General features: G+C 38.0%; 1 protein-coding gene and 1 long non-coding RNA gene across 8 annotated transcripts in view; one reads left to right on the top strand and one right to left on the bottom strand.

Annotated features, from left to right (window-relative positions):
* KIF23 (kinesin family member 23) overlaps positions 1-20,923 on the top strand; it is a 34,324-nt gene that overhangs the window by 6,703 nt on the left and 6,698 nt on the right. For 4 of the 7 annotated variants that reach the window (XM_036840796.1, XM_036840833.1, XM_036840776.1 and 1 more), the window contains exons 4-18: positions 941-1,046; positions 8,117-8,253; positions 8,465-8,574; positions 9,293-9,463; positions 11,302-11,343; positions 12,048-12,160; positions 12,316-12,437; positions 13,723-13,825; positions 17,647-17,726; positions 17,811-17,930; positions 18,157-18,283; positions 18,618-18,776; positions 19,388-19,545; positions 20,188-20,361; positions 20,648-20,827. In XM_036840796.1, coding sequence (XP_036696691.1) covers positions 941-1,046; positions 8,117-8,253; positions 8,465-8,574; positions 9,293-9,463; positions 11,302-11,343; positions 12,048-12,160; positions 12,316-12,437; positions 13,723-13,825; positions 17,647-17,726; positions 17,811-17,930; positions 18,157-18,283; positions 18,618-18,776; positions 19,388-19,545; positions 20,188-20,361; positions 20,648-20,827 — 1,902 coding nt within the window. The remainder of the gene's footprint in view (positions 1-940; positions 1,047-8,116; positions 8,254-8,464; positions 8,575-9,292; positions 9,464-11,301; positions 11,344-12,047; positions 12,161-12,315; positions 12,438-13,722; positions 13,826-17,646; positions 17,727-17,810; positions 17,931-18,156; positions 18,284-18,617; positions 18,777-19,387; positions 19,546-20,187; positions 20,362-20,647; positions 20,828-20,923) is intronic. The other 3 variants (XM_036840806.1, XM_036840824.1, XM_036840786.1) reach the window with 1 other exon arrangement.
* The window catches only part of LOC118889177, a 34,510-nt gene continuing 32,006 nt past the window's right edge, over positions 18,420-20,923 (bottom strand). The window contains exon 3 of the long non-coding RNA XR_005018433.1: positions 18,420-18,739. This is a non-coding gene — a long non-coding RNA (uncharacterized LOC118889177). The remainder of the gene's footprint in view (positions 18,740-20,923) is intronic.

Below are 20,923 nucleotides of genomic sequence, written 5' to 3'. Positions count from 1 at the left end.
AAAAATTGCAAGAAATTCAGGAAGCCTACAGGAACAATTGCAACGTCTACAAACTAATAAAGCTTGAAGACAACAAATATAGAAAGAATAGAACTCCAGTCCCTGGACAATTAGGGCATTTTAATTTACCTTGAAATATATACCCTAGTCCCCAGTCTTATTTTCCAAGTAGGAGTTTGGTAATATTTCTGATAATATAGATATGCTTTATAATAATAGTCATATTTTGAAAGATTTGATAATTGAAGTATTATTGCTTTTTTAAAGGTCACAGTTTATTTAAAATTTATTTCATAGAAGAACTCAGATGAGGGACTTCCCTGGTGGTCCAGTGGTTGAGACTCCATGCTTCCACTCCAGTGCACCAGGGTTATATCCCTGGTCAGGGAACTAGTATCCTGCATGCCTTGTGGCACAGCCAAAAACAAACAAACAAACAAAAAAACTCAGATGAGATTATATTGACAGTTATTTTCTAGTTTTAAAAAAGCAGTACATCAAAACTCTTGGTTTTATACTGCTATGCCATTTTAAATGACACCTTTATAAAGAAAAATAGATAGCAGTAAAATAGTATATGAAGTAATGCTTGAGGATTTTCACAAGTCTATGACTGAATCGTTGTAATACCTTTTGAACTCCTTTGTCACTTAATTGAAACAAAATCAGCCTTAGTCTATGAAGCATTAGTAGACAAGACTTTTCTACAGTCTCTTCAGTAGTTATAACTGTAAATATTTACCAGTTTATAATTGGTATAATTTAAGTATGTCATGAATTTTTTAAAGATTCCAAGTTTAAAGACTATTGGTATTTTTTTTTCATGTCTAGATCTAATTGTTCATAAGGAAACATCTGAATATGTTTAAACAGATACATTTCTAGCCTAGCTATAGTGGAATTCCGTTTATGTGCTTTTTATTTTTTTCCTTCTCCACAGACTCAGTATTCATTTAAACAAGTATTTGGCATTCATACCACCCAAAAGGAGCTCTTTGATGTTGTGGCTAATCCCTTGGTAGATGACCTCATTCATGGCAAAAATGGTATGATTCTTGGAGTTTTGTTGAATTTTTCTTTTTCTCCCCCTCTGATAAAACTTTTTTGATACTTAGGTATTTGGTTTATGTTCAGCCGTGAACCCAGTTAATTTTCCAGAGTAGTGTTAAACCTGCTTTTTTGAGCAGTTATTTTTATTTTTTTAATTTGCTTATTTTTCAAATTTAATTTTTATTTTGCATTGGAGTATAGTTGATTTACAGTGTTGTGTTAGTTTCAGGTGTACAGCTAAGTGACTCAGTTATACATATACATATATCCATTCTTTTTCAGATTCTTTTCCCATATAGGTTATTACAGAATATTGAGTAGATTTCCCTGTGCTATACAGTAGGTCCTTGTTGATTATCTATTTTAAATATAGTAGTGTGTATATGTCAATCCCAAACTCCCAATTTATCCCTCCCCTTTGGTAACCATAAGTTTTTTTCTAAGTCTGTGAGTCTGTTTTGTAAATAGGTTCATCTGTATCATTTTTAAATTTTTTTATTTTTTAGATTCTGCATATAAGCAATATCATATGATACTTGTCTTTTTCTGTCTGACTTACTTCACTTAGTATGATAATCTCCAGGTCCATCCATGTTACTGCAAATGGCATTATTTCATTCTTTTTAATGGCTGAGTAATATTCCATTTTATATATGTACATTTTATATATGTACCACATCTTCTTTATCCATTCACCTGTCGATGGACATTTAGGTTGCTTCCATGTCTTGGCTATTATAAACAGTGCTGCAATGAACATTGGGGTGCATGTATCCCTTTGAACCATGGTATTCTCTGGATATATGCCCAGGCCTGGGATTGCTGCATCCTATTGTAGCTCTATTTTTAGTTTTTTAAGGAACCTCCATACTGTTCTCCATAGTGGCTATACCAATTTACATTCCCACCAACAGGGTAGGAGGGTTCCCTTTTCTCCACACCCTCTCCAGCATTTGTTATTTGTAGACTTTTTGATGATGGCCATTCTGACTTGTGTGAGGCGATATCTCATTGTAGTTTTGATTTGCATTTCTCTAATACTAAGCAATGTTGACCATCTTTTCATGTGCCTCTTGGCCATCTTTATGTCTTCTTTGGAGAAATGTCTATTCAGGTCTTCTGCCCATTTTTTGATTGGGTTGTTTTTTGTTTTTTTGGGTTTTTTTTTGTGACGCTGCATGAGCTATTTGTATATTTTGGAAATTAATCCCTTGTCGGTTGCATCATTTGCAAATATTTTCTCCCATTCTGTGGGTTGTCTTTTCATTTTGATTATCATTTCCTTTTCTGTGCAAAAGCTTTACAGTATAATTAGGCCCCATTTGTTTACTTTTGTTTTGGTTTTTATTACTCTAGGAAGTGGATCCAAAAAGATCTTGCTGTGATTTATGTCAAAGAGTGTGCTAGGAGTTTTATAGTATCAGGTCTTACATTTAGGTCTCTAATCCATTTTGAGTTTATTTTTGTGTATGGTGTTAGAGACTGTTCTAATTTCATTCTTTTACATGTAGCTGTCCAGTTTTCCCAGCACCACTTATTGAAGAGACTCATTTCTCCATTATATATTCTTGCCTCCTTTGTCCTAAATTAATTGACCATAGGTGCGTGGGTTTATTTCTGGGCTTTCTATCCTTTTCCATTGATCTATATTTCTGTTTTTGTGCCAGATTTCTGTAGTGTTGTAGTATAGTGTGAAGTCAGGGAGCCTGATTCCTCCAGCCCCGTTTTTCTTTCTCAGGATTGCTTTGGCTCTTGGGGGTCTTTTGCATTTCCACACAAATGTAAAAATTTTTTTGTTCTAGTTATGTGGAAAATGCCATTGGTTATTTGATAGGGATTGCGTTGAATCTGTAGATTGCCTTGTAGTATAGCCATTTTGACAATATTGATTCTTCCAATCCAAGAACATGGTATATCTTTCCATCAGTTATGTCATCTTCAGTTTTTTTCATCAACATCTTATAGTTTTCTGCATACAGGTCTTTTGCCTCCTTAGGTAGGTTTATTCCTAGGTATTTTATTCTTTCTGATGCGATGGTAAATGGGATTGTTCTCTTAATTTCTCTTTCTAATCTTCCGTTATTAGTGTATAGGAATGCAAGAGATTTCTGTGTATTAATTTTGTATCTTGCAACTTTATCAAATTCATTGACCAGCTCTAGTAGTTTTCTGGTAGCATCTTTAGGATTTTCTATGTATAGTATCATGTCATCTGAAAACAGTGACAGTTTTCTTCTTCTTTTCCAATTTGGATTCCTTTTATTTCTTTTTCTTCTCTGATTGCCATGGCTAAGACTTCAAAACTATATTGAATAAAAGTGGTGACAGTGAATATTCTTGCCTTGTTCCTGATCTTAGAGGGAATGCTTTAGGCTTTTCACCATTGAGTATGATGTTAGCTGTAGGTTTGTCATACATGACCTTTATTATGTTAAGGTGTGTTCCCTCTTTGCCCACTTTCTGGAGAGTTTTTATCATAAATGGGTGTTGATTTTGTCAAAAGCATTTTCTGCATCTATTGAGATGATCAAAGGATTTTTATTCTTCAGTTTGTTTATGTGGTGTATCACACTGATTGATTTGTGGATACTGAAGAATCCTTGCATCCCTGGGATAAATCCCACTTGATCATGATGTATGATCCTTTTAATGTATTGTTGGATTCAGTTTGCTAGTATTTTGTTGAGAATTTTTGCATCTGTATTCATCAGTGATATTGGCCTGTAATTTTCTTTTTTTGTGATATTCTTGTCTGGTTTTAGTATCAGGATGATGGTGGCCTTGTAGAATGAGTTTGGGAGTGTTCCCTCCTCTGCAATTTTTTAGAAGAGTTTCAGAAGAATAGGTGTTAGCTCTTCTCTAACTGTTGACAGAATTCACCTGTGAAACCATCTGGTCCTGGACTTTTGTTTGTTGGGAGTGTTTTTTTTAATTTTATTGAAGTGTAGTTGATTTACAATGTTGTGTTAATTTCTTCTGTATGGCAAAGTGGTTCAGTTATATATATTCTTTTTCATATTCTTTTCAGTTATGGTTTGTCACAGGATATTGAATATAGTTCCTTGTGCTATACAATAGGACCTTGTTGTTATCCATCCTATATATAATAGTTTGCCTCTGCTAATCCCAAACTCCCACTTCTTCCCTCTCCTACCCACCCCCCCTTGGCAACCACAAGTCTGTTCTCTATATTTGTGAGTCTGTTTTTGTTTCATAGATATGTTGATTTGTGTCATATTTAAGATTCCACGTAATAAGTTTTATCATGGTATTTGCCTTTCTAACTTACTTCGCTTACTATTATACCTAGAGTGTGATAATCTCTAGGTCCATCCATGTTGCTGCAAATGGCAGTATTTCATTCTTTTTTTATGGCTGAGTAATACTACATTGTATATATGTACCACATCTTCCTTATCCATTCATCTGTCAGTGGACATTTATGTTGTTTCCATGTTGTGGCTATTGTAAATAGCACTGCAATGAACACTGGGGTGCATGTATCTCTTCAAACCATGGTTTTCTCCGGATATATGCCCAGGAATGGGATTGCTGCATCTTATGGTAGCTCTATTTTTAGTTTTTTAAGGAACCTCCATACTCTTCTCCATAGTGGCTCTACCAATTTACATTCCCACCAACGGGGTAGGAGAGTTTCTCCACACCCTCTCCAGCATTTGCTATTTGTAGACGTTTTATTGATGGTCATTCTGACTGGTGTGAGGTGGTACCTCATTGTAGTTGTGATTTGCATTTCTCTAGCAATTAGCGACATTGAGTATCTTTTCATGTGCCTATTGGCCATCTGTATGTCTTCTTTGGAGAAATGTCTATTTACGTCTTCTGCCCATTTTTTATTGGGTTGTTTTTTTTTTTGTTATTGAGTTGTATGAGCTGTTTGCATATTTGGGAAATTAAGCCCTTGTCAGTCGCATCATTTGCAAATATTTTCTACCAGTCCGTAAGTTGTCTTTTCATTTTGTTTGTGGTTTCCTTTGCTGTGCAAAAGCTTATAAGTTTGATTAGGTCCCATTTGTTTATTTTTGCTTTTATTTCTATTGCCTTGGGAGACTGACCTAAAAAAACATGGGTATGATTTATGTCAGAGAATGTTTTGCCTATGTTCTCTACTAGGAGTTTTATGGTGTCTTTTTCTTTCTTTTTTATTTTTTTCATTATAGCCGCGCCACGCGGCATGCAGGATGGTGCAATCCAGGGATCGAACCTGGGCCTCTGCAGTGAAAGCACCAGATCCTAACCACTAGGCTACCAGGGAACTCCCGGTGTCTGGTCTTATAATTAGGTCTTTAAGCCACAAGTGTGTGGGTTTATTTCTGGGCTCTCTCTTCTGTTCCGTTGATCTGTATATCTGTTTTTGTGCCAATACCATGCTGTTTTGATTACTGTAGCCTTGTAGTCAAGTCTGGTAGTGTTATGCCTCCTGCTTTTTTCTTTTTCCTCAGGATTGCTTTGGCAATTCTGGGTCTTTTATGGTTCCATGTAAATTTTGGTATTATTTGTTCTATTTCTGTGAAAAATACCATTGGTAATTTAATAAGGATCACATTAAATCTGTAGATTGCTTTGGGTAGTATGGCCATTTTAGCAATATTAATTCTTCCAATCCAAGAGCATGGGATATCTTTCCATTTCTTTGAATCATCTTTAATTTCCTTTAATAATGTTTTGTAGTTCTCAGCATATAAGTCTTTCACCTTCTTGGTGAGGTTTATTTCTAAGTATTTTATTTTTTTGTGGGAGTTTAAAAGGGATTGTTTATTTACATTCCCTTTATGATATTTCATTGTTAGTGTAAAGAAGTGCAACCTATTTCTGTATGTTAATCTTGTATCCTGCTACCTTGCTGGATTCATTTATCAGTTCTAGTGGTTTTAGTGTGGAGTCTTTAGGATTTTCTACATATATTATCATGTCATTTGCATGTAATGACAATTTTACCTCTTCCCTATGAATTTAAATACCTTTTATTTCTTTTTCTTGTCTGATTGCTCTGGCTAGGACTTCCAATACTATGTTGAAGAGAAGTGGTGAGAGTGGGCATCCTTGTCTTGTTCCATATTTTAGCGGGAAGTCTTTCAGCTTTTCACCATTTAATATTATATTGGCTGTGGGTTTGTCATAAATAGCTTTTATTATGTTGAGATATGTTCCCTCTCTACCCAGTTTCATAAAGGTTTTTATCATGAGTGAATGTTGAATTTTGTCAAATGCTTTTTCTGCATCTATTGATGATCACGAGGCTTTTTTCCTTTCTTCTGTTGATGTGGTGTATCTCATTGATTGATTTATGTATGTTGGATCATCCTTGGAACCCTGGGATGAATCCAATGTGGTCATGGTGTGTGACCTTTTTTATGTGTTGTTGGATTCGGTTTGCTAGTATTTTGTTGAGAATTTTTGTGTCTATATTTATCAAAGATACTGGCCTGTAATTTTTTCTGTGTTACCCTTGTCCAGTTTTGGTATCAGGGTGATAGTGGCCTTGTAGAATGAATTTGGGAGTGTTCCTTCCTCTGCAATTTTTGGGAATAGTTTCAGAAGGATAGGTGTTAACTCTTCTCTAAATGTGTGATAGAATTTGCCTCTGAAGCGATCTGGTCCTGGACTTTTGTTTGCTGGGAGGTTTTAATCACAGTTTCAGTTTCAGTACTTATGATTGGTCCTTTCATATTTTCTATTTCTTCCTGGTTTAGTCTTGGGAGCTTGTACCTTTCTAAGAATTTGTCCATTTCTTCTAGGTTATCCATTTTATTGGCGTACACTTGCTTGTAGTAGTCTCTTATAATCCCTTGTATTTCTGTGGTGTCTGTTGTAACTTCTCCGTTTTCACTTCTGATTTTCTTGATTTGAGCCCTCTTTTTTCTTGATGAGTCTGGCTAAAGGTTTATCAGTCTTGTTTACCTTTTAAAAGAACCAGCTTTTGGTTTCATTGCTCTTTCCTGTTGTTTTCTTCATCTCTGTTTCATTTATTTCTGCTCTGATCTTTATGATTTCTTTCCTTCTACTCACTTTGGGTTTTGTTTATTCTTTTTTCTTTAGTTGCTTTAGGTGTAAGGTTAAGTTGTTTGAGATTTTTCTTGTTTCCTGAGGTAAGATTTTATTGCTATAAACTTCCCTGCTAGAACTGCTTTTCCTGCGTCACATAGGTTTTTTTTTATTATTATTAATTAATTAATTAATTAAGTTATGGCTGTGTTGGGTCTTCGTTTCTGTGTGAGGGCTTTCTCTAGTTGTGGCAAGTGGGGGCCACTCTTCATCGCAGTGCGCGGGCCTCTCACTATCGCGGCCTCTCTTGTTGCGGAGCACAGGCTCCAGACGCGCAGGCTCAGCAATTGTGGCTCACGGGCCTAGTCGCTCCGCGGCATGTGGGATCTTCCCAGACCAGGGCTCGAACCTGTGTCCCCTGCATTGGCAGGCAGATTCTCAACCACTGCGCCACCAGGGAAGCCCCTCACATAGGTTTTTGATTGTCATGTTTTTGTTGTCATTTGTCTCTAGGTATTTTTTTACGTCTTCAGTGATCCATTGGTTGTTTAGTAACATATTGTTTAGCTTCCACTTGTTTGTTTTTTTTGACAGTTTTTTTCTTGTGATTGATTTCAAATCTCTTAGCGTTGTGGTCAGAAAAGATACTTGATATGATTTCAGTTTTCTTAAATTTACTGAGGCTTGTTTTGTCGTCCAGCATGTGGTCAGTCTTGGAGAATGTTCCATGTGCACCTGAGAAGAATGTGTATTCTGCTGCTTTTGGATGGAATGTTCTATAAATATCAATTAAGTCCATCTGGTTTAATGTGTCATTTATGGCCCGTGTTTCGTTATTTTCTGTCTGGATGATCTGTCCATTGATGTAAGTGGGTGTTAAAGTCTCCCTATTGTGTTACTGTTGATTTCTCCTTTCATGGCTGTTAGCATTTGCCTTATATATTGAGGTGTTGAGCAGTTAATTTTAAGTGTTTTCTAATACAAAAAATATACGTGGAGGACTTTTAAGATATAGCCAAGTGTGACATTTAATATATAACTGTGACTTGTTACATTGTAGGTCTCCTTTTTACATATGGTGTGACGGGAAGTGGAAAAACTCACACTATGACTGGTTCTCCAAGGGAAGGAGGACTGCTTCCTCGCTGTTTGGACATGCTCTTTAACAGTATAGGGTCGTTTCAAGCTAAACGATACGTAAGTTTAATTTTGTGTGTGTTGTGACTCACTAGAGGGCATAGGTGCCAAAATACCTGTGGATACAGTAGTATTAAGGGAGAACTAAGGCATCGGATACCTTTTGAAACTTTAAATATGTTTAAATATTGTTTTTTATTTCTTAAATATATTTCTTACTATTTAAGTCAAAGTCTAAAAATTATGGTCTGATTTTTGCCCCCACTTTAAGGTTTTTAAATCTAATGATAGGAATAGTATGGATATACAGTGTGAAGTTGATGCTTTATTAGAACGGCAGAAAAGAGAAGCCACGCCCAATCCAAAGACCCCCTCTAGCAAGTAAGTAATTACATTTGTAACACTGGCCTCATGGGAACCCTGTCCAGTGGTTTCCTCAGGCATAGGGAATGGTGAACAGAAGTGGAGAAGTTGGTCTGACAGTTGACTTTAGTGAGATCAAAGTTGAGGGTTGTTTTTTTTTTTTTTTTTTTTTTTTTTTTTTAAATTTACTTATTTATTTATTTTTGGCTGTGTTGGGTCTTCGTTTCTGTGCGAGGGCTTTCTCTAGTTGTGGTGAGCGGGGGCCACTCTTCATCGCAGTGCGCGGGCCTCTCACTATCGTGGCCTCTCTTGTTGGGAGCACAGGCTCCAGACGCGCAGGCTCAGTAGTTGTGGCTCACGGGCCCAGTTGCTCCGCGGCATGTGGGATCTTCCCAGACCAGGGCTCGAACCCGTGTCCCCTGCATTGGCAGGCAGACTCTCAACCACTGCGCCACCAGGGAAGCCCGAGGGATGTTCTTAAGTGAGTTTATTTGCTCAGATGTTCTGTTTGGTTCTGAGCACACTGCCCTTGAATCACTGTTTAGGGAAGGTGCCACTCTTGGTGAGAGAGAGTGTAAAAGCCTGTGTTGTATATCTGGGGAGATTTGGGAGAACTGTTGGCCCAACCTTGAGTATGAATAAAGTTGCTCTGTGCATTCCTGCTTGTAATGGAGGTCATTTATTTCCTCACAGTGTGTAAGATGAGACTTTGGGGCTTTTTTTTTCTTTTTTTCAGACGACAAGTAGATCCAGAGTTTGCAGATATGATAAATGTACAAGAATTTTGCAAAGCAGAAGAGGTTGATGAAGATAGTGTCTACGGTGTATTTGTCTCTTATATTGAAATATATAATAATTACATATATGATCTATTGGAAGAGGTGCCATTTGATCCCATAAAGCCTAAGTAAGTAGTGGAGAGAGTCCCTTAGCTGCTTAACCTTGGTGAAGTCACTTCACATCAGTGAGGTTTAGTTTCCTCAGCTATAAATGGGGATAAAGCTTACTTTTGTTTTCAAAATGAAATGTAACTCATATATCATGCAGTTGGTGCTTGGTGAATAGTTCTGTATATTAACTAGATATGTAGCTGTATTAGGAAAACCACTGGGTTAAGGCATCTAAGGAGAATATTCACCTTAGACTTTACTTTTGAAAAACTCTTGGCCCTGGGCTGTATTTTTTTAACATCTTTATTGGAGTATAATTGTTTCACACTGTTGTGTTAGTTTCTGCTGTATAATGAAGTGAATCAGCTATATGTATACATATGTCCCCATATCCCCTCCCTCTGCATCTCCCTCCCACCCTCCCTATTCCACCCCTCTAGGTGATCACAAAGCACCGAGCTGATCTCCCGGTGCTATGCGGCTGCTTCCCACTAGCTATTTTACATTTGGTAGTGTATATATGTCAGTGCAACTCTCTTACTTCATCCCATCTTACACTTCCCCCTCCCCATGTCCTCAAGTCCATTCTCTACGTCTGCGTCTTTATTCCTGTCCTGCCCCGAGGTTCTTCAGAACCTTTTTTTTTTTTTAAGATTCCATATATATGTGTTAGCATACGGTATTTGTTTTTTTCTTTCTGACTTACTTCACTTTGTATGACAGACTCTAGGTCCATCCACCTCACTACAAATAACTCAACTTCATTTCTTTTTATGGCTGAGTAATATTCTACTGTATATATGTGGGCCCTGGGCTGTATTTTGACAAGGACCTTAATTGTATAAAGAAGTGTCCCTATAGATGTGCCCTGGGGCTACCTTTAAGAACCTGACACTTAATGTTGGGAGTTTGTAGCCTCTAATCTGTGTTCTGGTGATCCCCACAGAATGGAGTCTAAAGCTGTTGTCTGCACAATAGTCACAGACCTTCCATCACTGACCAATAAGAAGTGGCATCTGTGTTGTCATTCCACCAGAGTTAAAAGACTATTACTTAGATTTCCTTGGGTCTTGCCCTGCTGAGACTGAAGAGCAATTACAATCTGGCATCACAAACTACATTTGTGCCAGAGCTGACTCTGGAATCTCATGTCTAATAACGGTTATCTTGTTCCTTGATGGTTTTGTTCTTAAGCTAAATGCTTATCTTCAATGCTGTCTTTGTCAGGGCCTCTCAAGACAAATAATATGAAGACCTGTGTTGTATTACTTAACTTTTGTGTATATGACTCAGTGAATATTATTGGAGGAACCAGCTAGATTTGGAAAACCATTAGACTGAGAACAGGTGTCTGTATATCCACTTTTATTTATATTAAACAATTTATAGACTAATTACTTTCCCATTTGTTTCAGAGTATCAGTTGTATGTACCCATTTTCCTAAACTTTTGTGATGTCATTCACTGCTACCAATTACTTTCATGTCTGCACATGTGCCAAGTTTCTGTTTGATTTGTTGCAAATGAGATTGTTTTCTAAGAAGCCTATCTTGGTTTTGTTATGTAAATGAAGACTGACAAATGTGACTATGCCTTGTAACCTTTCTGGTAACTACTTGAATGAACTCACAGGGTGCTTATTTGGCAGTGAATTCAGATTTTATTTGTTAGGGTGGTGATTAACCTGCTTTTTTTGAGCTGGTTTAAGGTTTAGTTTTTAATACAATGAAGAAATATTAGAAGCAGAGGATTTTTAAGATACGACTCATTGTGACTGTCAGATACTCTGGACTGAACGTGTTGCTGTGAGATGGCTGCTATAGAAACAGTAACTTCTACCTTATTCCTTTGGTAGGTGGAATAGTTGCAGCACGCCCATGAGGAACACAGATTTTGTGTATGTGATGGTGCTCTTTTCTTAAGGAGAAGGGTGCAGTTATACTAGTGGTTGGCATCTGTGGCATGTTTGCATGTAGGTGGTTTTTCATTGGTACTGGGCTGGCTGCTACTTCTAAGCCCCTCCTTGGTCCCTGAGAAATCTGCCATTTGCTGAATAATGGTGGCTGGTAAATGTTTCTACCCCCACCATTCACAAGACTGAGGCCAAACAGGCAGCACCTTTCCCATCCTCAACCTACCTTAGACTACAACTTGACCAGCCACTTTGAAAGGATTGCCACTCCTGGTATATACCAAACTCCTTCTGAATTTGTTTTTTGTTGACACTGAAGTCAGAACCAGTTGATCTTTTAAAATTAAGAAAATGCTAGATTTTGATGCTTAACCTGTGCATGTATGTGATGGTGCTATACTACTACTTTGATCTCTAGTTGTTTAGTAAGTGTTGTTTCATGTGCTTTGTTAGAACAAATTAGAGCAAAGCTTTTAAAACAAAATAGATTCCTGTTGTCCTGTTATGTAACTAATCTTTTTACTATATATCCTTATTCTTATCCAAGTGTAATATGCTTCTGGAGTCTTGCTTAGGCTTATTCCCGTTATAAGAATGGATGTCATGTTGCCTGACATTTTAGTCCTTGTCTTAAGTTGCAATATCAGTATCTCATAATATAGGAAACTAATGTTTTTTCTTTCCCATAGACCTCCACAATCTAAGTTGCTTCGTGAAGATAAGAACCATAACATGTACGTTGCAGGATGTACAGAAGTAGAAGTGAAGTCTACTGAGGAGGCTTTTGAAGTTTTCTGGAGAGGTTAGAAGCAGAGCTAGAATTACAGATATATACAGTGATAAATAGAATCCTGCAAGTTGCTGCTCTCATTTGACAATACTTTTTGGTTTGGTAGAAAGTATGTACACTGAAATGACTCGGTAGAGATTTGATCAGTGATTTCTCTGTCACTGTAGGCCAGAAAAAGCGACGAATTGCTAACACACATTTGAATCATGAGTCCAGCCGTTCCCATAGCGTGTTCAACATTAAATTAGTTCAGGCTCCCTTGGATGCAGATGGAGACAATGTCTTACAGGTAAAGATTTAATGTGTGGAGTGTTTTCTTGTTCTGAATCCTTAATTTTGTGAGTCAGAGGTAAATCATGGAGGTTTCATTACACTGAATATTGCTCTAGAATTAATATATGTGTAGGTGATGACATTTAAAAAAAAATGTTCCATTAATTAGATAGTATAGTTTTGGGAAACTGGCTATTAAATCTTAGAACCTGGAATTTTGTTGTGAAAAAGGTTTACAAATCTTTATAAATATCTAATAGAGGAGATAAAACAATGAATCATAACATATATTTTATTTTCTCTCTGAAGACTCATTTTGTATGTAGAAATTCAGTTAATGGTTTTTAAATGTCAGCAGTTAACTTTCCAGGCTAGGTACAGTTCAGGAGTGGCCAATTCTAAATTGTTCTTCTCTTGGCTGATAGGCCAGTAGGGCCCCCCATCTGCTGATCACGCTTTACTGCTGGGCCTGTCATGCTACAAGGCTTATATCAATTAGTAACAGCATTTGAGCCTGAATATATAAATCATTTAATAACTTTAAGCTATTAAAATGTAATTCCATTCAAAACATATTGTGAAATTGTGGTATATCACGAAGGTTTTCAGATAGCAGGAGTAGATGGTACAGCATGGTACTAAAGACCGCCAGGATTTGAATTCTGATTCCTCGGCATTTACTAGCTTGTCTCACCTAATTGTAATAAACTTGTAATGCTGTGAGGGTTAAAGGAGGCGAGGCATGTAAAGTTTTTAGTCCATTGCCTGGCTTACAGTCAGCACTTGATAAATGTTAGCTAGAAAATCCTTGTAAGTCAAGTCTCTATACACTTGCTTTCCATTGAATCACAGCTAATATTATAGTATCTCTTGACTTTCATTTCTTATAAGTTATTAGAGTATTATGAAATTATTAGACTGTAAAATTATCAAATATCTCATTATACAAATATTTAGCCTTGCTGTAGACTCACTATTTAGCAGACATTTATTGAGCTCCTGCTGAGTGCTAGGCACTGTGCAAGGTGCTGGAGATGAAGTGGTTAAAAGGTAGAATTCCTGTTCTTGTGGAGCTTACAGTATAATGTAGAAGACCAGACAATGGGCAAGTAATGTCATGAGGATATTCATCATATGCTTTTAGCAAACTCTTCCCCAAAAACATGTATCCTTCGCCCCTACTATACATTTTGTATTGTGCAAACATTGTATTCATAAGACTTAATTTGATTTGAATATATTTAAAGAACACTGTAAACCAGTTATAACTTATGTTACTGGCATTATAATCTTCCCTTCAGGAAAAAGAACAAATCACTATTAGCCAGTTGTCCTTGGTAGATCTTGCTGGAAGTGAAAGAACCAACCGGACAAAAGCAGAAGGGAACAGGTTACGTGAAGCTGGTGAGCAAAGCATAGTACTTACTTATTGCTACAACTTTCAAAAACTTGCCATGCCAGTTTATCGTCACTTATTGATAGGTGGTTTATGCATAACTATCTTCAATTTGACTAAAAATTTAGAGGCTAAGTGACCAGTGCTTTTTCTTTAGTTATGCTGGTTTGGTATTGATCTATTACAACACATTGATTTCTTTAAGAATGAGGAAAACTGAGTAAAATAAATATAAAATAGGTTATATTCATATTGAAAGTGTCTACTATATCTATGGCTGGCGTGTCAGTACTGGGTCCATTAAATTAAGTGATCGAATAGTTACTCCAACATTCAAAGTGGTAAAGATTGGCTTCTGGAGATAGGAAAAATCTTTGAATACAAAAGCCAGTTGAAAGGAAATCTGTGTGTGTGTTTTCCTCTTTTCATCTTTCATTCAGTACAGCCATTCATGTTATGTTTTATGTTAATAACATTTATGGAGTGCCTACTGTGTTACAGGAGTTGAACACAGATATAAAGGATGGCACCCTGCCCTAGAGAGCCCATCTAGTACAAGAGAGGCAGGTAACTGGAGTGTCGCAGTAGAGTATGAAGGAGGGGAGCACAGGGCACTGTGGGAGTGCAGAGCAGGGCTGCTCCTGCCGTTGTGGGGCTGTGAGGGGGGCTTTGGGGAAGAAGGTGTGGAGTTGACACTTCAACTGAGGCGTGAGCTCTCTGAAGGAGGACAGAATTAACGGCATCTTTCCTGAGAGAACATGGCAGGGTCATGGTAGCTGAAGTGTAGGGTGTGGATTTGTGAACCGTGACCACTGAGGCAGGAGGGCAAGGCAAGGTCATTAAGACCCCTGACTATCATATTAGAAAGTCTGAATTTTTTCTTGAAGGAATAATGGTGACTACCAATTACTAAGGGGCTAGTGTGTGTCCTAGTATCTACTATACGTGGGCTTGATTTCTTGATTGTGACTTTTCAGGGTTGTATCATACCCAGTTTTCAGATCGGAAGAGGTTAAGTAATTTTCCCAAGGTTAGAGCCTGGTTCAAACCCAGGTTGGTTGAACTTTCAGAACCTGTATCTTTCTGCTGTTACACAGTCAATGAAGGATTACTTTTAGAAAGACCATTTCCCCAGTGTAGCAGATTAATTTACCAGAGGCACATCTAGAGAGATGAAACGCAGTCAGGAGCCTCTTGCAGTAATTCAGATGAGCCATCGTGTCACCTGGAGGCAAAGGTCAGCCGAAACTAGGAGCTAGTTCGGAAGTAGGCCCATCTGGATGTGGAGAGGAAGGAAGAGAAGAGGGTAAATCAAGGAAGATCTTGATTGAGGAGAAGTAGCCTGAGGTGCAGGTATGGGCAGTTAAGAGTTTTGTGTTGGATATATTCCATTTATTCAAGTGTAGGTGCCTAGTAATTGGATGCAGAGAAGTACATGGATTTGGAAGGAAAGAGATTTGACTTGAGTTTTATAGGTTTAGGTTTTGCCAATAAAAGCATGATTTAAGCAATGGGGAAGATAAGATTATTCATGGAAAACAAAGAGGAACAAACTGAGGGCAGGGCCTTGAGGACAACAAGTCCTTGAGATGATTAATTTAGAGAGACTGGGAAGGAGAGAGTCGGGGGGGGGGGGGGGTGGGTAGCTAGGTGACTTGAGGGAGTATGGAATGACTAACCACACACACACACTTTATACACATCTTTATAAGACGACAGCGCATCCGGAATCCAGATCACAAGAGGAAGGATTAACCTTGATGGGAAAAGAGGTCTAGCTGGATTGGGAGGAAAGTGGAAACCTGAGGGTTCTGATGCTTTGGGGAGAAAACCAGAAAGGACTATCAGTGTTGATATGGATGGGGAACAGGTGTGACATGGTTAGGGAGTGAGAACTAGAAGAAGAGGATATTGTGCCTGGGGCATAGTTTAGCCTCAGGTTTCTAGAGGTGCTGCAGTTCTGAGTGATAAGGTTCAGGGCGTGGTTACAGTGGTAAAGAGAGAAAGATTACTGGACTTGAGGAGGCTGGGGCTCTCTGATGGCAGGTCAGAGTGACCTTCCTCTTAGATCCTGAAGTTGACCCAGGAGCTGGCATGTATGGGGCACCTTTATTTGAAGGCAGCAGTAAGGAACTAGGAAAATGTTGCTGGCCTCCCTCTACTCACCATCCTTTTAAAATGTCAGGCTTTAGAAAACAAGCAACTTTTATTCACAAGACTACAGGGCTGCAGGGGAAGCACCACCCTTCTGGGAAATAAAAGTAAGGTTGCAGGGCTTTGCACCATGTGATGGGGTGAAGCTTGTGGACACTACTCAGAATGATATTTTAGAATGTATAACATAAAATACAGGATTAAAAAGGAAACCAATTAGACTGAAATGTGTTTTTTAAAGTATTCTTAAAACCTCTGTCATAATTTATGTGCTTTATTAAGGCCTTAAATAAAATCCCAACAGCATGTCTAATAACTGCATAATTTCAAAGTATCTAGAGATCAGCAATAAACCATAGTGTTATAAAAGTATCTGTGACTTCTACTGATTAAAAATCACAGGTGGCACTACTACCACCACTGTAGGTTTTTGGCCTACATTCATAATGGAAGGAATAGTTAAATTTCAGAGATCAATAGAAATAAAGATGTAATTTATTTCCCATCCATGTATGCAGACTCCCCGAAGTGTACCCATGGACAACACGGACCCCAGGTTAGGAACCCCTGGCATTAGGGAAAGAGGTGAATGGATCATTCTGTGAGAGGCCTGAGGATGAGGGAAGTCTGTTAACAGGAATATCGATTTCGGAGACACAATGGAAGAAAAGGAGGAAAGGCAGTGGGAGTTGGGGTCAAGAAAAATAAAGCACGCATCATGGAATATCACGGAGGTGCAGATGAGCTCTGTGGTTTTTTGGTTTTGTTTTTGTTTTTTTAATTTTTATTTATTTATTTTTGGATGTGTTGGGTCTTCATTGCTGCGTGCGGGTTTTCTCTAGTTGTGGCTCCCGGGCTCTAGAGCGCAGGCTCAGTAGTTGTGGCGCACGGGCTTAGTTGCTCCACGGCATGTGGGATCTTCCTGGACCAGGGCTCGAACCCGTGTCCCCTGCATTGGCAGGCAGATTCTTAACTACTGCGCCACCAGGGAAGCCCAAGCTCTGTGTTTTGAGAGGTGGCTAAGAATGAAAGCATGGTGGAGTCAGCTGACCTTAAGGTTTCAGGATGAAAAAATTCTCAGGTACTTCTGGGGTCTATGCAGGTGAGCTCTCCTGTATTGTTGGCTTGATAGATCTGTCAGACTTGCCTTGACTCAGAAATTCAAATGAGTGGCCAGGACTAACAAGTATGCTGCCTAAGAAACCCTTGTTTAGATATTGAGGGAACAGATTTAGTTGGCTCTCAAGACACTTGACTGGTGGAAACAGGAGCTCCTCCTGGTGCAGGGGAGACTTCAGTGTCTGGATGGAGCCAACTGTAGCCTGAAATGGTCATGCTTTAGAGAAAATAGTTTCTTATGAGGATATTAAACATCTGTATCTAATATACTCTTTCACATCACAGTATTTAAGATTTGGAAGAAACTTTATGGGTCATGAAGCATAATGCTGCATTCAGTGGAGGGTCTTTATGATAGAGTCCCTGAAGGATGGTACTCACCCTCTCCTGCAACACTGCCAGATATGGACGGCTCTTTAAGTTGAGCCACTAAAATCTGTCATTTGTAATTTCCATCTACTAGTTCTATGAAGCAGGGATTTCATAGGCAAACAGACCACACTCTAGCTACTCAATTGTTGTCTTCAAATGTCTTCTGTGTACATTTTTCTGTCAGGTAACATTAATCAGTCACTAATGACGCTAAGAACATGTATGGAGGTCCTGAGAGAGAACCAAACGTATGGAACTAACAAGGTAAGCAGCAGCCTTTGGACATTTGTATAGTTTTGTTTGTGTGCATTTTCTGCCTTATGTATTTGGATTTGAATATATTTATAGATGGTTCCATATCGAGATTCAAAGTTAACCCATCTGTTCAAGAACTACTTTGACGGGGAAGGGAAAGTACGCCTGATCGTGTGTGTGAATCCAAAGGCCGAAGATTATGAAGAAAGCTTGGTAATTTTAATGCCTTTATAGAGTCTGACTTTCTATAGAGAAAACAACCATTTGGATGTGAAAAATAACATTTTGAACATTTTTTAAACTGATACAGAACCATTAGTTACAGAAGTGAACTAATGACCAATCTATTACCGTTTCATTTACTAATTTCTTTAGAAAGACTTGGATACGCTTATTTGTTTAAAAAAAACAAACCCCATTTATTTTGTGTCTGTCTTAGCAAGTCATGAGATTTGCAGAAGTGACCCAAGAAGTTGAAGTAGCAAGACCAACAGACAAGGCAATGTGTGGTTTAACGCCGGGAAGGCGATACAGAAACCAGGCCCGGGGAGGTCTTGTTGGAGACGGTATGAGCTGCTATGTCATTTGCCCACTGATGAGTCTCTGTCTCTCTCTTTTTAAAAAAATCTGTTTCACATAAGAAAACTGTTTACTTCCTCTCCCCTCGAAAAACAAGTGCAAAAAAAAATCTGAACCAAAGTATAAGTGACATTTCTTTTATTATATACCTTTTTTTCATTTTTCCTTCTTTATAACACATTTTTAAGGAAGTATTAATGACAGCCCAACAAGGTACAATGTTAACTGGACTGGGGCTCTTACCACAGTGTTAAAACTTGTTTGAATAACATTTTTTCCAGTGTAAGTAACTAACATTTTATTTTTAATAACTCAATACAGAACTGCTGGTTTCAGAAGTGGTTTTGCAGAGTTTTCCACCTCTGCCATCCTGCGAAATTTTGGATATCAATGACGAGCGGACTCTCCCCAGGCTGGTTGAAGCACTCGAGAAACGACATCACCTGCGACAAATGATGATTGATGAGTTTCACAAACAGTGTAAGGGCAAAACTGCAGTCATTTTAACACCAGAAATTTGCAGGGAGTTCAGTTCTATGTTGGGATAGAATCTGCAAGGAAGGGTTATTTTGTCTCTGAACTTAGCAGTCCCCAAGGCATCATTTTATATTCCAAGAAAGTAAAGCAAAAGAGAAAAGTGAGTATGAATTTCTCCCTTTCAAAAATCAACAGTGATGATCAAAGGGATAACAGCTACTTTTTAGTTCCTACTAGTTACTTACTTGCAAGGCATTTAACATGTATTACATCATAACTATCTTTGAGAAAATCACTTAATCCTTTATTTCTAGTTTCCATCTGCAAAATGGGGATTGTAATTGCTCCTACCTCAGAGGGTGCTGTAAGGATAAATGAGATAATGTATGAAAATCATGTAGGACAGGAACAGCTTGGTACATAGTAAGTGCTCAGTGAATGTACTTACACTTATCATCTTCATAAGAAAAATGTGAGATAAGTGGTATTTAAATCCCCATTTTGAAATGAGGAAATGTGCTCAGAAAAAAATAACTTGCCCACATCACATAAAAGTTGATTTCATCGGTTATTTTCGAATCGGAGTAAACTTGGCCTGCATGCTCTTGTTTCAGCTATTACTTTTAAAGCTTTGTTGCAAGAATTTGACAATGCTGTTTTAAATAAAGAAAATTACGTTCAAGGAAAACTAAATGAAAAGGAAAAGGTGATCTCAGGACAGAAATCGGAAATTGAACGACTGGAGAAGAAAAACAAAACTTTAGAATACAAGGTTGGCTTTGGTATTATAATGGATGTATATTTAGCACTGGTCTCTGACTTAGCCGTTCTGCTAGACTGGCCTGCAGCTGCTGCTTACTGGGAGTTATCATTTGGTTATTTACTAATCTTCATCCCATCCCCAAAAAGAGGAAATATGAGTGAAAAGCATAAAAGGGGTAATACACTCTTTAATTTTATGAGATAGACTCTAGCAATCGAAGAGAATGTTCTACAGTTTAGCGTTGATTATAGCTTGCTTTTTGATTTACTACTGTGTAATGTTTGTTCTCTCATTTACTGAGGATCATTTAGGGGGTACACATTCATTCTACAGAGAAGCTAATCTCAACCAATATAGTGTTCTCTATTCTGAAAGTAGCCTAAAAATTAAATTTTAGGCCTTAATTTTCAGGAAAAGTAATTTTTACATGAAATCAGTTATAACTTCATCTTTCAGTGAGGAACTTGTTTAAAAGTTCTCATTTCTAGGCATGGAGGTGGGAATTCAGATGAAATTTTAGAAGGAAACGCTTTCTCCGTGATTTTTCTTTCCGTAACTATGCTTGCATAAGAAGATTATGAGAGAGATTATTTTAAAGCTACTTGAAATGTTTACATACCAAATGCTGAACATAATGGGCTACTTTCCCAGGTTGAGATTTTAGAGAAAACAACGACTATCTATGAAGAAGATAAGCGCAATCTGCAACAGGAGCTGGAAACCCAGAATCAGAAACTTCAGCGACAGTTTTCTGACAAGCGCAGACTAGAAGCCAGGCTGCAAGGCATGGTGACAGAAACAACCATGAAGTGGGAGAAAGAATGCGTGAGTGTCATTCACACAGTGCTCATGTCAGGGATGATTCACCTCTAATTGTAGCATTCTGAATCACTTGTACTTGGGGTAGGGTTTTAGTGGTGGTGGCCACAGCAGCCCCTATTCAGTTCCTCTTCCTTCCTTCCTCTGCCCTTACAAGTCACAACAAATTAATAAGCATTATGAAGAACTGGAGAACTGTCATCTTTAGGAAGTAAAGTGTTCAGGTAAACTGGTACACTTGTTTGCTAGAACTGAATTAATTAGAATATTTATTGCCATACATAATCTTCAGGAGCGTCGAGTGGCAGCCAAACAGCTGGAGATGCAAAATAAACTCTGGGTGAAAGATGAAAAACTGAAACAACTGAAGGCTATCGTTATTGAACCCAAAACTGAAAGGCCAGAGAGACCCTCTCGGGAGCGCGATCGAGAAAAAGCTACTCGAAGATCTGTTTCTCCATCACCAGTACCTGTAAGTTATTTGTAGTTGTATAGTAACTTAGTAGTACTAGAGAAAGTTTGTTCAGATTAGGTGACTATTTCTGTGAGAATCAATTTTTTGTTTTAT

Source organism: Balaenoptera musculus, chromosome 2, assembly GCF_009873245.2.
Source record: "Balaenoptera musculus isolate JJ_BM4_2016_0621 chromosome 2, mBalMus1.pri.v3, whole genome shotgun sequence".
Lineage (NCBI taxonomy): Eukaryota > Metazoa > Chordata > Mammalia > Artiodactyla > Balaenopteridae > Balaenoptera > Balaenoptera musculus.
Note: the sequence above shows the minus strand (reverse complement) of the source record. Positions and strands in the feature narration are given on the sequence as shown.